Below are 14,858 nucleotides of genomic sequence, written 5' to 3' on the forward strand. Positions count from 1 at the left end.
ACAGGGTGTTATAAGACTGTTTAAGATAGTCTGGGGATTCCAGGAATGCCCCCACGAAATGGTAACATCTAATGGAGGACCTGCTTGAAGAGCCATAAGAATTAATAGCCAAAGAGGCAGAAAAATATCCCACAGGGGAAACGAAGAGATCTGTGAAGGTCCTTAATATACAAATGTCCAGGAAGTGAAAGATCAGAATTGCCAAAACATGAAAGAAGAAGTAGTTTGGTAGGGGGAATAAGAATTGAATCTAGGGTAAAAGTTCATAAATAACAAGGTCAACCAGGCCAAATCAGTTTTTGTTTCTGCCTCCCAGTTAAGGATGTTTTTTTTATGTTTTAAAATAACTGAGAAGATAAAAAAGAATATTATTTGTTAATATGGTAAAAAGTCATAGTAAATTCCAACTTCTGTCTACATAAAGTTTGATTAGAACACAGTAACCCATACACTGACAGATATGGCTACTTTCATGCCATAATGGCAGAGCTGAGGACTTATAACCAAGACTATAAAGCCCATAAGCCTGAAATATTTAGTATCTAGCTCCTTATGGAAGCAAAAGTTTGCTACCTCTGCTTCAGTGAGATGGCCAAACGCTTAGGTCATGTGATACTTTGGAGGCTCAATGAAAATTTAGGATCTTATACCAAGAAAGCATAGGAACCCATCAAGGCATGTGATTCAGGAGAGTAGAATAATCTAATAGTGCCCAAAACTGATGTATGAATCTCTACTTCAGAGACCATGAATTAATTAGTCTTGGGTACAGCCAAAGTTTGCTTGTTTGGAGGCAAAAGAGAAATCACAGGTGATTATAATACGTGCATAAGTTCAACAACTATGGGTACATTTTCATACTTAAATGAATATCCTATCTCAGGGATTTCTCTCTGGATACACACTAAAATCAACTGGGGGACATTTTCAAACATACCAATGCCCAGGTCCACCTAGACCAATTAGGATCTCAAAAGCAGGGCCTCAACTATACTTGTCCAAGTCACTTTGCTACATAGAAAATATTATAAACTCCACATTAAGGGTCTAAGGAAAGAGACAGAGAAATGCCCTAATAGGCTACTCTGAATAGCTTAGCCAAAAGACAATGGGGCTTTGAGTTGAGCTGGGGGAAACGAAGGGGAGATGAAGAAAAGAGCATTGGGACTTGGTGATTGCTTAAGTATGCTGTTTTGGTGGGAAGTTTTGAAAATGACACTCAAATGTCTAGTACAGTAACTAGATACCAATATTGGGATGGGAGCCATGGAAGAGGAAAAAAGATGGAAGCATCAACCATGAAGGGTTCCTTAAAGAGAATGACACAGAGATAGCCAAGCATGTGCTCTGTCAGACAGACAAGCACATAAGGAAAATGCAGATCCTGAGGTTTTGTAGATGGCACTGAACTCAGCTACACATGATAAACAACAAATGGTTTTTGTTCAACAGTAAAATCTTAAGATTCCGATAAGCCTTTCTCCAGCATCCAAACTACCCTTTCAGCACACTCTTCCTCCTTCCTAATAATGGAACTTGTTATCCATCTGGATGAGGATGGCCAGAGCTTTAGTCATCTGTTTATATTTCACAAGATAGAAGGACAAAAAAGAATATACACACAAGTGTCTTGAAGGAAGCTTCAGAAAGCCAAAATACTGTATCTCTTCTCTTGGACCAAAACTTAGTAATATGACCACATCTAACTTCAAGGGTCACTAGGAAATACTTTACTCCCAGCAACCACATCCCCAGTCGAAAGCAGAAAATCCTGCCAATTTCACATGCTACAGGGAGAATCAAGAAGTTTTAGTTTATGTACAAGATAGCATTAAGAATCTATTAGTGACAACCATTTTCCTAAGATATTACTTCCTGTTACTTAACATAAGAAGACAAATTAAAGTGTTGTCTTCCCAAAATACAGTCATAAGACATGTTTCTTCTCCTCCCTCTCACCTTCCCTCAGCAAATACCAAAGAGGATTTGTTCAATTCCTAAAATGTACCAACAAGCTGCGAATTAATATTAGAGATGAGCAGAGATGATTTCCTTCGAAGAGCAAGGTGATCTGGAGAAGCCAGAATGCCTCTGCACTGCTGATCACAGCAGAATAAAAGCCTACAGAAAAACTACAGATCATTGAAGGGAGTGAGTCATTGTATCTGGCAAAGAAGCAGAGTTTCATCCAGACACCAGTCAGAACTAAACATTATGGCCCTTGGAAATAAGCCCGATGAGTTCCTGTAACTGTGAACCACCCAAAGCTGATCCCTTCCCTCATGCATGAAACTAAACATAAATGGCTGATGATACCATTGAAGCAATAACTGCATTGGCTCAGATCAATCACACATCTGATAGAGATCCAGATACACTTCAAGAGATGTCATCAAGTACTTTTGTCTCTCAGTACATAACAAAATGTTTATGATGAAAAGTGTCCAAGATGTGCACAGGTGCTAAAACAATCATTTTAAAGTAACCCCTCATGTAATTAACTCTCTGATCATTAACATTGCATTGAGCCAGCTCAGAAGCATGTCTCTGATCACTAGAAATAATCATTTTCCTCATTCTCATGATGCACATTTCCTTCCCTTTTTCTCTTATTGTCTTTCTTGCACATCCTTTTGTCTCTTGCACATCGTTTGTCCACTTCAACATTTCATATGTATAGAATTTCATGTATTTCAGCACTATATTTAAACCTATGATTGGATTTTCCAGATTTTTGGTTATGCTGTAGTACAAAAGAATTCCTTGCTCTTTGTGTTGCACAGCTGACACATGGCATTCAGTTGTTGCTGTACAGAGTCAACATGAAAAAAAAAGAATTTCATGTATGTATTCTCTTGCACTTCATTCTTTCTCTTCAGCAGTATGTTTGTGGCCCCAAAAGTATTTATTGGTGAAATTATACAGCATCTGGATTTGATAATATAGCATTATATATTATATAAACTATATGATATCTAAATTTGATTTAAGGCAATGTTTTAATAAGCTCTCCAAGAAGTTTGGGTGCATGACTCAAGTTTAATAACCAGCCCTAAATAGTTAATTTATTCTGTAAATGTATCACAACTTATTTACCTACTGGATTGTTGATACATGCATTCATGATTTCAAATTTATGTTCTCCATCTGGTGAATAATTATATTCTTTTGGGGGGGTCAGTTGTGGGGCTTGAACTCAGGGCCTGGGCACTGTCTTTGAGCTCATTTTTTGTTCAAGGCTAGTAGGCTATGGCTCTACTAGTTACAGCCACACCTCCACTTCCAGTTTTTGAGTGGTTAACTGGAGATAAGAGGCTCATAGGGACTTTTTTACTTGGGCTGGCTTTGAACTATAATCCTTGAGCTCAGTCTCCTGAGTAGCTAGGACTACAGGTGTGAGCCACCAGTTCCTGGATTATAAGTATTCTTGTAGAAAGTTTTTGGTGGACTAGAGTCTCTCTAATATATACCCATCAGGAAAATGACAAAAGCAAGAGATGTAAATGTGTCCACAATAATACATGATGAAACTATTCTAAAGTGGTTTACCAGTTTACAATCCCACTAGTAAAGTATGAAATTTCTCTACTATACATCCTTGCCAACACTTCCTATTTTTCAGACATTTTTATTGTTGTCAATCTTGAAGGTTAAAACATTTTTGTTTCTCAACTTGGAATCATAAATCACCTACTTCTGGGTGTTGTGACACACACCTTTATTATCATAACATTAGAGAAACTGAGGGAAGAGAAGGAGGAGAATTTTGAAGCTGGCCTGGGCTATAGAGCAAGTTCCAAGCCATTATAGACTATATATTGAGACTTCATCTCAACAAAACAACAAAAAAGTCACCTATTGGCAAAAAGACCTTCAGACATGAAATTAGTTTCAAAAATACTATCAACAGGGATTGCTTAACAACAGGCATTGGGATAAATTCTGCAAAATGCATTACTAGATGATTCAGTCACTGTGTGAACATTGCATCACATATACAAACTAAGATGGCTCAAACTTTATTAGATGGTAGAATGGGACCACTATTATACATATAGTCAAATATTGACTGTAACAAATAACTGTATAGTAGTTGATGGGTTTTCATACAGAAGGAATAGGGCTGATTCAGGAAAGTTCTTGAAATGATAGAGAAAGTTTAAAAAAAAAAGTCAATATGGCCAAAATGTAGACATAAAGACAGTATACAAAATGTTGAAGAATAAGGCAAGAACAATCCAAGGACCCTATAAGGCATGCTAGAGTTTGAATTTTATTCCAACTGAAAAGCCAGTGACTTGAAGCAGAAAATATATGTCAATTTTTGTAAACTTAAAATACTTCAGGCACCCATTCACTTTTAGCTATATTAAGGTTTGGCACTTCAGACCAATGTTTTCACTGAAAACAATTTAAAAGGCTATATATAATACAAGTACACATACACAATACACACATACACTGTTGATAGGCTTCATAGAGTTGATGATACAACTAAGAATTCAGGGGGAAAAAAATCTTAGAAAAGACAGAAAGGTCAGCCAAAATTCCACTATCCCCTTGAGTCATGTGCCATTGGGGTAAACACTGGGGGATCCAAGCAAAGAGTCTCAACAGAAAGTTGCTGAAAGAAGTTTAGAAAAACACCAGCAGAGCTTTGGGAAGTTTTTTGGGACTAGAAAGACAAGAATGAGAGATCTGGTCAACAGAAAGCCCACAGATTGGGAGAAGATCTTTACTGACTATACATCAGTCAAGGACCTCATATCTAAAATATACTTAAAACCAAAAAAATTAAACCCCTCAAAAACAAATCCTCAAAGAAATGACAACCCCATTAATAAGTGGACTACAGACTTAAGGAGAAACTTCTCCAAAGAAGAAATAAGAATGGCCAATAGACACATTAAAAAACATTCAACATCCTTTGCCATAAAAGAAATGCAAATCACCCTCAAAAAAAAACAAAAAAGAAATGCAAATCAAAACAATATTGAGGTTCTACCTCACCCAAGTTAGAACGGCCATTATCAAGAAAACTAATCATAATAGATGCTGGTGAAGATGTGGCCAAAAGAAACACTGCTACACTGTTGGTGGGAATGTAAACGTGTTCAACCACTCTGGAAAGCAGTATGGAGGTTCTTCAAAAGACTAAACACAGAGCTTCCCTATAACCCAGCAATCACACTTTTGGGTATTTACCCAAAGGATCACAAACAAGGCTACACTAAAAGTACCAGCACAACCATCTTCACTGCAGCATTATTTACCCTAGCTAAGATATAGAAGCAACCCAAATGCCCCTCAGTAGATGAATGGATCAAGAAAATGTGTTATACATACACAATGGAATTCTGTGCTTCCATCAGAAAGAATGGCATTGCCCCATTCATTAAGAAATGGAAAGACTTGGAAAAAATTCTATTAGGCAAAGTAAGGCAGACTGAAAGAAGCACAGGCTGTACGGTTTCCCTCAGCCATAACAACTATATATCTAAGACAGTCTTAGCAGAATATCACAATGGCTTACTGTCTATGTGCATATGATCATATAAAATGATGCTTATCAACATGAACTCCAAGAAATGGAAACAAGGCTTTTTTAGTGCAGTGTTTGCAGTTATTCCTTTTTTCTTTTTTCCCCTTTGGTTTATTCCCTGTTGACAATGTTTTTTATTTCTGTATCCACTGTTTTGTATGTAAGTTTATCTGATTTGGGGAAGGGAAGGGGAATTACAGAAATGGTGGGACAAAGGGTGAGCCAATGTAACAGTGACAATCTCGAGACACTATGTTGGAAATGAACTTTATGACTTGGGAGGGAAAGGAGCCAGGCAGGGGGGAGTGGAAAAAATGAAGGAGGGGGGTAACATTGTTCAAAAAGAAATGTACTCATTACCTTACTTAGTAACTATGACCCTTCTGTACATCATATTTACACATATATATTTATGTATGTTTTTGTTTGTTTGTTTTTTTGGTCGGTCCTGGGGCTTTAACTCTGGGCTTGGGTGCTGTCCCTGTGTTCTTCAGCTCAAGGCAAGCTGCTCTACCGCTTGAGCCACAGCGCCACTTCCGGTTTTCTGGTGGTTTATTGGAGATAAGAGTCTCATGGACTTTCCTGCTGGGCTGGCTTTGAACTGCAATCCTCAGATCTCAGCCTCCTGAGTAGCTAGGATTACAGGTGTGAGACACCGGTGCCCAGCTTTACCATAAAATTTTTTAAAAGAATAAGAAATCCAAGAGAGATCCCAGTGAGAAGAGAGGAGCAGAAAACTAAGCCTACCACTTGTCTGGTATTTCCCAAGACATTTCTTAAGTTTTGAAACAATGTAGGACAGGTGGCTAAAAAGCTGTAAAGAAAGCTCCCAGAGAAAAAATTTTCAGTGGGAGTTTTGACAGTTCATAGTTATGAAACAAGAAACATAAAATATCTCTACTAACCAGAGGGGCAAGTCACTGAGAACACCCTAGGCTCTTAGCTAAAATCCCAAGAAACTACATCCTAGAAAGAGACATCTACCTATAAAACATAGCTTACATAGGGACAACTCAGTCTCTAATTGGATTAAAATAACAGTTATTCAATATGCTTTCCTAATGACAATTTCCCTAAAAGAAAATATCATCCACACCATCTGCAATGTTTCATTCAAAATATAGAGTACACAGTCAAAATTTATCAGGAATTCTAAAACAGAGCAAAAATCCAAAGGATGGGAAACAGATCACACAAAAAAAAGCCCACAGTAATACTTATTTTAAATTGGTAAAGAATTTGACTATAAACTAAAACTATAAAAAGAAGAGATACTATATAAAAGGTTGGATATGTTCACCATGATTTAGAAATACTTTTTTAAAGTATCAAATGGCATTTTTATGGCATTTTTAGAACTGTAAAATACAATTACTGAAGAACTCAATATATTTTAAAAGGGTTGAACAACAGGTTAGATATAGCAGAAATGACTGATAAATTAGAAAGCAGGTCAAAACTCTTTCAAAACCAAAGTACCAAGAAAACAGGAAAATGGAAACCTCAGCAAGGCACATGGCTCAAGCCTATAATCCAGGCTCTTTGGAAGGTGGGGGGGGGGACAAAAAGTTCATAGGAATACATCTCAATCAATGGCCAGGTGAGGAAGTGCATGCCTGTCATATCAGCTACAGGAGAAGCACAATGGCTGGGCACAGTAGTGCATGCCTGTGTGGGAAAGGACAAATAGGAGGACAACTGCTCAGACATAAAGCAAGACCCCGTCTAGAAAATAACCAAAACACACAACAAAGGAGGCCTACGGAGTGGCTCAAGTGATACAGTACATGCTTTGCAAATACAAGATACTGAGTTCAAAACCCAATACTGCAAAAAAACAAAGATGAAAGAAAAATAAGGAAATAAAGAAGGGAAGGGAAGGGAAGGAAATATGTGTGACACATAAGAGGTGCAAAATATGTATACTTCAAAGCACAGAAGAGATTTTAAAAAATGGAACAGTGGGCTGGGAAGGTGGCTCAGTGGTAGAGCGCTTGCCTTGCATGCATGAGACCCTGGGTTCAATTCCTCAGCACCACATAAGCAAGAAGAAAAAAGCCGGAAGTGGCGCTGTGGCTCAAGTAGTAAAGTGCTAGCCTTGAGCTGAAGAGCTGAGGGACAGCGCCCAGGCCCAGAGTTCAGGCCCCACAACTGGACCCAAAAAAAAAAATGGAACAGTATTTGATGAGATAAGAGCAAACTTATACTTGAGGGTATGGATGTTGAGTGGGGAAAGATGGGAAAAAATGATGGAAGGGGTATGATGACCAGGTGCATTGAACTAATAACTGATTTGTTGAAGTGAAACCACTTTGTACAACTAGATAATTTATTAGGTGAAGGCTAACTAAATGAATGAATGCACAAATACAAAAATTACTAGAAACTCTGAACAGGATTAGCTGTAAATAAACAATATAACTCAAAAAATGACAACAAAAACAAATTACTTCCACGCCTAGGGAAATCACAGAAAAACTGATTTTTAAAAAGTAAAATCAAAGAGAAAATCCAATGAGGTATGTTAGAACACATCTCAAACCCCAGCACTGCAGAAGTGGAGACAGGAGAATCACAAATCTGAGGACAACCTGAACTACACAATGAAAACTTCCCTCACCTAAACAACAAGGAAAGGGAGAGGGAAAGGGAGCAGGGAAGGAGAAGGGGAGAAAAAAAAGAGAAGAGGGAAGAGGAGAGGAGGTGGAAAAGGGGGGGTGGATGAAGAAAGAGAGGAGACAGAGAGAGAGATGGAAAGAGAGGGGGAAGGAACGTGAGAGAGAGGGAAGAAAACTTTCCCATTAGAGTGAAATATACATTACCATCCAAAGAAGAAGAAGAATGTTGACTCGTGGCTGATTTTTCAACAAAAATTATGGAAGTCTGAAGATAATGGAATAAAGTTGTAAACCACTGGAGAGAATACAAATTCTTTTAAAATACTCAAAAAATGAAAGTAAGATTAAGACATTTTCAGAAAAGTAATGACAGAATTTGTCATCACCAAAACTTCTTTTAAAAAAAACCAATGGAATTTAACTGAGCATAAGAAAATTATCCCAGATGAAGCATAGTAATGCAGGGGAAAAAACCTAAAATCTTCCAGAAAAGGATACATGTTGGTAAATGTAAATAAGTATTCACTATTTTAACAACAGTGAAACACGAGTTCTAAAAATCTAGAAACTATAAAAGCATTATAATAGCCAGAAACTAGGAGGAACTCTAATATCCACCTACAGATAAATTGAGAGACTAAATATAGCAATGGAATTTACACAATGAAATACAATTCAGCAACAAAAATAAATAAACCAGCAAGGTACTGGTGGCCTAAGTCTATAATCCTAGTTACACAGGAGGCGAAGATCTGAGGATCACAGGTCAAAGCTAGCCCAGGCAGAAAAGTCCATGAGACTCTTATCTCCAATTAACCACCAGAAAACTAGAAGGGGAACTGTGACTTAAAGTGGTAGAGTGCTAGCCTTGAGCAAAATTGCTCAGGGATAGCACCCAGAATCTGAGTTCAAGCCCCATGACCAAACCAAACCAAAGGGGAGGGGGAATAACCACAAGTAGGCTAAAATCTATAGATGAACTTCATAGATATTACCTTTAAAAAAAACAAGCTAGATTTTTTTAAAGTTCAAGCAACAGTACAGTTTATGATGTTACAAGAACAAAGGCTATGTTTGAGGTGTGGAGTTTGAAATGGTCTACTTCTTTATAGGGTGAATAATAATATGTTCCATTTGTGGAACTTCATCAAGCTCCACCCTTAGGATTCTCTAGTTTTCTATATTTGCCTTTTTTAAGTTTAAATATAAATATATATATATATATATATATATATTTGAGACACACACAAAAAAAATAAAAGAGTAAGACTGTATCTATCAACAAGACTAAAACACAAAGCATTCCTAATAGATGTGTACTGACCCCAAATAACACCTTCACCAGAATAACTATTCTCTGGCTTTGATTTGTATCATTCATTCTCCTGCACTATTTAATGCTTCTACTTTTTCTTTTCAGTACTAAGGTTTGAACTCAGGGCTTTGTGACTTGTTAAGGAGGTTTTTCTACCATATAAGCATCTCTACCCTTTTGTGGGTTGTTACTTTTGAGAAATGGTCTCACTTTATGCCTGGGTCTAGCCTGAATTACAAGCCTCCTATGATTCTGCTGTCACTGTGATGACAAGGCATATGCCACTGGGCCCAACCACTGTGTTTCTTCCCACATAGGTAGGATGACAGGAACTGACCACCGTACCTACTCATTGGTTAAGGTGGAATCTTATGAATATTTATGCCAGACTTGAATCAGTATCTACTAATCTCCCTCCCAAACAGCAAGGATTACAAGCATGGACCACTATGCTGGGTTTACTTGAGGGTTTTTTTTTTATCTACAAGCTTCTCTTGGGGCTAGAAATGTGGCTTAGTGGTAGAATACTTGGTTAGCATGCATGAAGCCCTGGGCTTGATTCCTCAGTACCACATAAACAGAAAAAGCTGAATGTGATGCTGGCCCAGAGTTCAAGTCCCAGGATTGGCAAAAAAAAAAAAGCCTTCTCTAAATAAATCTTATACCTATTTTTGTGTGTTTTTAAACTATATACAGAAGGTAATTTCAGTTATAGTTCTAAAACATCATTCTAAGAGGAACATGAAGGAACATTCTAGAAGGACAAAAATATTCCAAACCTCAACTGCAGCACTGGTTATATGGGTTGAACATGTGGGCATGTCTAAAGTTAATTTTCTTTAAGAAATTTTAAACAGCTCATGTTAACTTCTTCATACAAAATAGGTAGGGATGGACAGAAGTGGAACTGAAGACATTTCAAATAATACTGCAGCAGACCTGGTAAGTGTCACACTCATCTACTGAGAGTAAGGAATGACAGACAGGACACAGGCACAGTTCTTTGCACTTTCCTGTGAACTGCAGCAAGTGGAGGGAAAAAATAGGCCAAAGGGGGGATTCATAAGGAAAGGAGAGTAAACATGGCTTAGAAGAAAGGAAAACCTGAAGACACACCAGAGATGAGGAAATCAGTAAAGAAACAAAGTCCCTGTGACGGTAAAAGGAAAGAATATAAAGCCCAAGTGTTTTGGTGTCTGCAAGGATACAATATCTTCTTAGGTTTTGTTTTGGTTTTGTTTTGGTTTTTTTGTTTTGTTTTGTTTTGTCAGTTGTGGGGCCTGAACACTGGGCCTGGGCACTGTCCCTCAGCTCTTCAGCTCAAGGCTAGCGCTCTACCACTTGAGCCACAGCACCACTTCTGGCTTTTTCTGCTTATGTGGTGCTGAGGAATTGAACCCAGGGCCTCATGCATGCAAGGCAAACACTCTACCACTAAGCCACCTTCCCAGCCCCTTTCTTAATTTTTTAACTGGAAGGAAAATTTTAAAACATTACAGACATGAGGGAGATTAGTAGCTCCATGGTGGAAGGTAAGGGAGTTCCTAGCCTTTTCCAATGAACTCAATCATTCTCTGAAAAGAGAAAGGAGAAGAGGGGAAAATGGGAATTTTAAAACCTATGAAGAACAATATGGCTGGGAAAGCATCTCAGTATAGAAGGGAGTCATTAAGAAAAAGCAGATGGGGGGCTGGGAAGGTGGCTCAGTGGTAGACTGCTTGCCTTACATGCATTAGGCCCTGGGTTCGATTCTTCAGCACCACATAAGCAAAAAACGCCAAAAGTGGTGCTATGGCTCAAGTGGTACAGCAGCACTAGCCTTGAGCTGAAGAGCTGAGGGGCAGTGCCTAGGCCCAGAGTTCAGGCCCCACCACCAACCAAAAGAAAAAAAAAAGAAAAAGAAAAGTAGAGGTTTCATTCTGGTCACAACATCCAACAGACACTCCAAATTCTTGCAATGTAGTAGTATGAGCATAAAAGTAGAAATATTATTTTTCTCATCTTTGCTCTGCACAAAATACAATGTAACTTATATTTGATATGTAAAAGGAAATAAATGAAAATTAATTTTTTGTGTGCTTGTCCTGGGTCTTGAACTCAAGGCCTGGGCACTCTCTGAACTTTTTTGCACAATACTAGTGCTTTACCACTTGAGTCACAACTCTACTTCTAGTTTTTTGGTAGCACAGTTTATATCATCTGGCATGTTGTATATTAAAAGTGAAGAAAGCACTACTTTCAGAACTATTCATCTCAGATACATCTTTTTTCTCATTTTTACTTGTTTGTGTTCTTAGGAGAAAATCAATGTTTCTTCCCATTTAATCAACTCTTCATTTACTCTAAAGAAATGATATGCTGATCTCCTAAAATTATTTTAGGCAGAATTCAGTAATGGGACAATTTTCATAGAGGAACAAAAACAGGATATGTATGTCTATATTAACACAATTTGTGATAGTCAAAAATATACAGTCAATAAAGAAATTAGAAAGTCTTGCCAAGAAGAATTGACCTCTGTCCTATATTCAGGACATCCCTAACAGTACTAAATCACACTTGTCCAGTGGGTGAAGGATGTTTTAGCTTAAGTACAGAAACCACAGTGTGACCTCAGCCAAACATGAATATGCCCAGATGAACAGTAACTCTATTTGCCTGAGGAGACAAATTAGCACAATGTACTATTTATTTATCACTTACCAATTATGAAATGTAAAACCAAAAAGGCTACAAATGCATTATTCGCATCACAGATTGTTATTTTTTTACACTAATTCCCATTTACAAGAACTCCATTCATTGAAGTAGCACCGTTTTTTGGTTGGTTGAGCAGTCAGATTTCTGCACTTGTGGTTCATGTATATACTTATTATGTATACTGAGTGCATTCTCCTAATTCCTGTTGCCAAAGCCAGACTGTAAATGCATATGTTTTTGTCATTCTTAACTACAGTAATTCAGAACCTCAGCTGCCAAGTTGGGTGCCAATATCTCACATATGCACTTCAAGCTCTGCTCTTAAAATAATTCTTTGCTTGCTGTCAGAAGCTCCAATCATGACGTATAAAATGGCAGTATCATTTTTAAATCAAAATCACTAAATGCAAATAAAATGTATTCTTTTACTTGAAAATATGCCCTCTCCCCTTTATTTCCTAATTATAAACCTTGGTCACGCCACAAAACAGCAGAATATTTCAAATATCAACAAACCACAAAGAGCAATATTTTCAAAGAGGAGAATAAAAAGGGAAATCTCAGGTTCATGCTGGACCATCCTTTGAGACACTATCATTTTATGTGTGGAGGCATCAATTAGTTCTCCCATGTTGAAAGGTCTGCACATTTAAAGGTTCTGTAGGGCCACTAAGAAAATAAGCAACTATTTCTCTGTATCATTGAACACAACAGGATTCTTAGTCCTGGGCTGGTTTTCAAACAGCAGCATTCTGAGTGCAAATACTAAGGTTTAAATATTTCAAGTGACACAGAACTGTTCTGCCACCTAAGAGCACTGCAAGACCATACTTCGACTTGTCAACTACATATTGATTTCCAGGCCAAAACAGATCAGCTCCATTTCAAAAATCTCACAATCTTACAGTCAAAAAAAAAAAAAACCCAACAGCAAAAACCAAAAGCCCTGGAGAAGAGTGGGCCTCTTAGTATAATAAATCACCCCCAAAGCAGCAAGCCGCCCCCCCATAATTCCTGGCATATGATCGGTCTCTATTTCAATTCCTCCACTGGAGCTCTCCAGAGCAGGTTTCCAAGGGATATGACGAAAGACCGAACCTTTCACGCAAGGAGTAAACTCTGGAAACCGACAGCGTTGCCAAACACTGAAACCAGACTTCACAAGGAGATTCAGAATTAGCAATCATAACAAGACATGGAGTCTTGTCCCCCCCCCCCCGCCCCGCCCCCTCCCTCCTTCCCTTCGTCCCTCCCTCCCTCCCATCCCCAGTTCTGGGATTCATCCAAAAACCTTTCCTCCGTTGGCCTAGAGAATAGCGCTCCTACAAACCAAGATCGAGGCAGCTTTATCCGGACAGATTTCTCAAAGCAAGAAATGACACTAGACCTCACAAACCATGGTCTGTCTGCCTAGCCCAGGGAGAACATCCTTCGGGAGAGCAAGCCGAGGGACCCCCTGGTGGAATTATGACTCGAGCTTTAAATACTCAAAACTCGGGTCTGAAACCCGTCACTATGGTGAACCGGCGGCACCTTTCAGGATGTTCTTTGAGAGATGATTACAGGGCTCTGCCGTCACTGAAGTTGTCTGGTTGGTGTGCAGGTTGTATCTGAAGCTCGGCCCTCCATTCCCTGCCTTGAAATCGGGCTTGATCCTCTCAGGTTTAAAAAAGAAAGAAAGAAAAAGAAAAGTAAAGTAAAATAAAGCGACCTCTCGGGTCCCCCACACAGCCGGGATCCCCAGGACGGGGCGTCCCGGGGCTCCTTACCTCTTACCTGTCTATGCTGATCACGCACAGGGTCATGATCGAGGCCGTGCAGCACATGACGTCCATGGCGATGAAGACATTGCAGAAGAAGTGTCCGAAGATCCACTTGCCCCCGATGAGGTCGGTGACGCTGACGAAGGGCATGACCGCCACGGCCACGGAGAGGTCGGCCAGCGCCAGGGACACGATCAGGTAGTTGGAGGGCTGGCGGAGCTTCTTGACGAAGCACACGGAGATCACCACCAAGCAGTTGCCCGCGATCGTCAGCAGCGTGATGAGCGTCAGGATGGAGCCGATCACAACTTTCTCGGCTCGGCCGTAGTTGATCTGCTCCCCGCACCCCGAGACATTGTCCGGCGGCGCGTCCCAGGTGGGCGCGGGGCTGGCGGTCGCCTCGGGGAAGCCGCTCAGCAGGTGCGGCGTCCAGGAGCTCGCCACTGGGTCTGCGCCCCCGTCGTCGTCGGGGCTCAGGTCCGGGAACCCGCGCCCCACCTCCGGCAGGATGAAAGAACGCAGGTGGCCGTAGAGGTCCGGGCGGCCGCTGCTGTTAACGTCCATCATCATCATCCTCGCGCCGCTGTGCGCCGCTGCCCATGGAGCCGGCGCCCCCGCCACGCGCTCCGGCTGCGGGGCCCCCGGGCTTCACCTCGCCGGTTCCGCTCCGCCTGGCCCAGCCATGGGGGTGTCGAGGTGGAGGGGAGGGCGAAGGGGGGGGGATCCACGCCGGCCGCTGGGGGGCGCCTGGCTCGGCCTCGCGGCCCCGCAAGTCCCAGGCCCCCCAGTCGTTACGGGTACCGCGGGGGCTTGAGGGGGTGCGGCCACACGCGCGCGGGGGTGCCGGGGACGGGACTCCCCTGCAGGAGGTGCCGCTGCACCCGACGGACGACTCGGCGGACGCGCGCGCTCGTCAGCCG

General features: G+C 40.4%; 1 protein-coding gene across 2 annotated transcripts in view; it reads right to left on the reverse strand.

Annotated features, from left to right (window-relative positions):
- Nucleotides 1–14,626, reverse strand: part of Htr7 (5-hydroxytryptamine (serotonin) receptor 7, adenylate cyclase-coupled) — an 83,936-nt gene extending 69,310 nt beyond the window's left edge. For both annotated transcript variants that reach the window (XM_013034349.1, XM_013034350.1), the window contains exon 1: nt 13,952–14,626. In XM_013034349.1, the coding sequence (XP_012889803.1) occupies nt 13,952–14,511 (560 nt within the window). In that variant the 5' untranslated portion in view covers nt 14,512–14,626. The remainder of the gene's footprint in view (nt 1–13,951) is intronic.
- Between the last annotated feature and the right edge of the window lie 232 nt (nt 14,627–14,858).

This window comes from Dipodomys ordii, unplaced genomic scaffold (assembly GCF_000151885.1).
Source record: "Dipodomys ordii isolate 6190 unplaced genomic scaffold, Dord_2.0 Scaffold188, whole genome shotgun sequence".
Classification (NCBI taxonomy): domain Eukaryota; kingdom Metazoa; phylum Chordata; class Mammalia; order Rodentia; family Heteromyidae; genus Dipodomys; species Dipodomys ordii.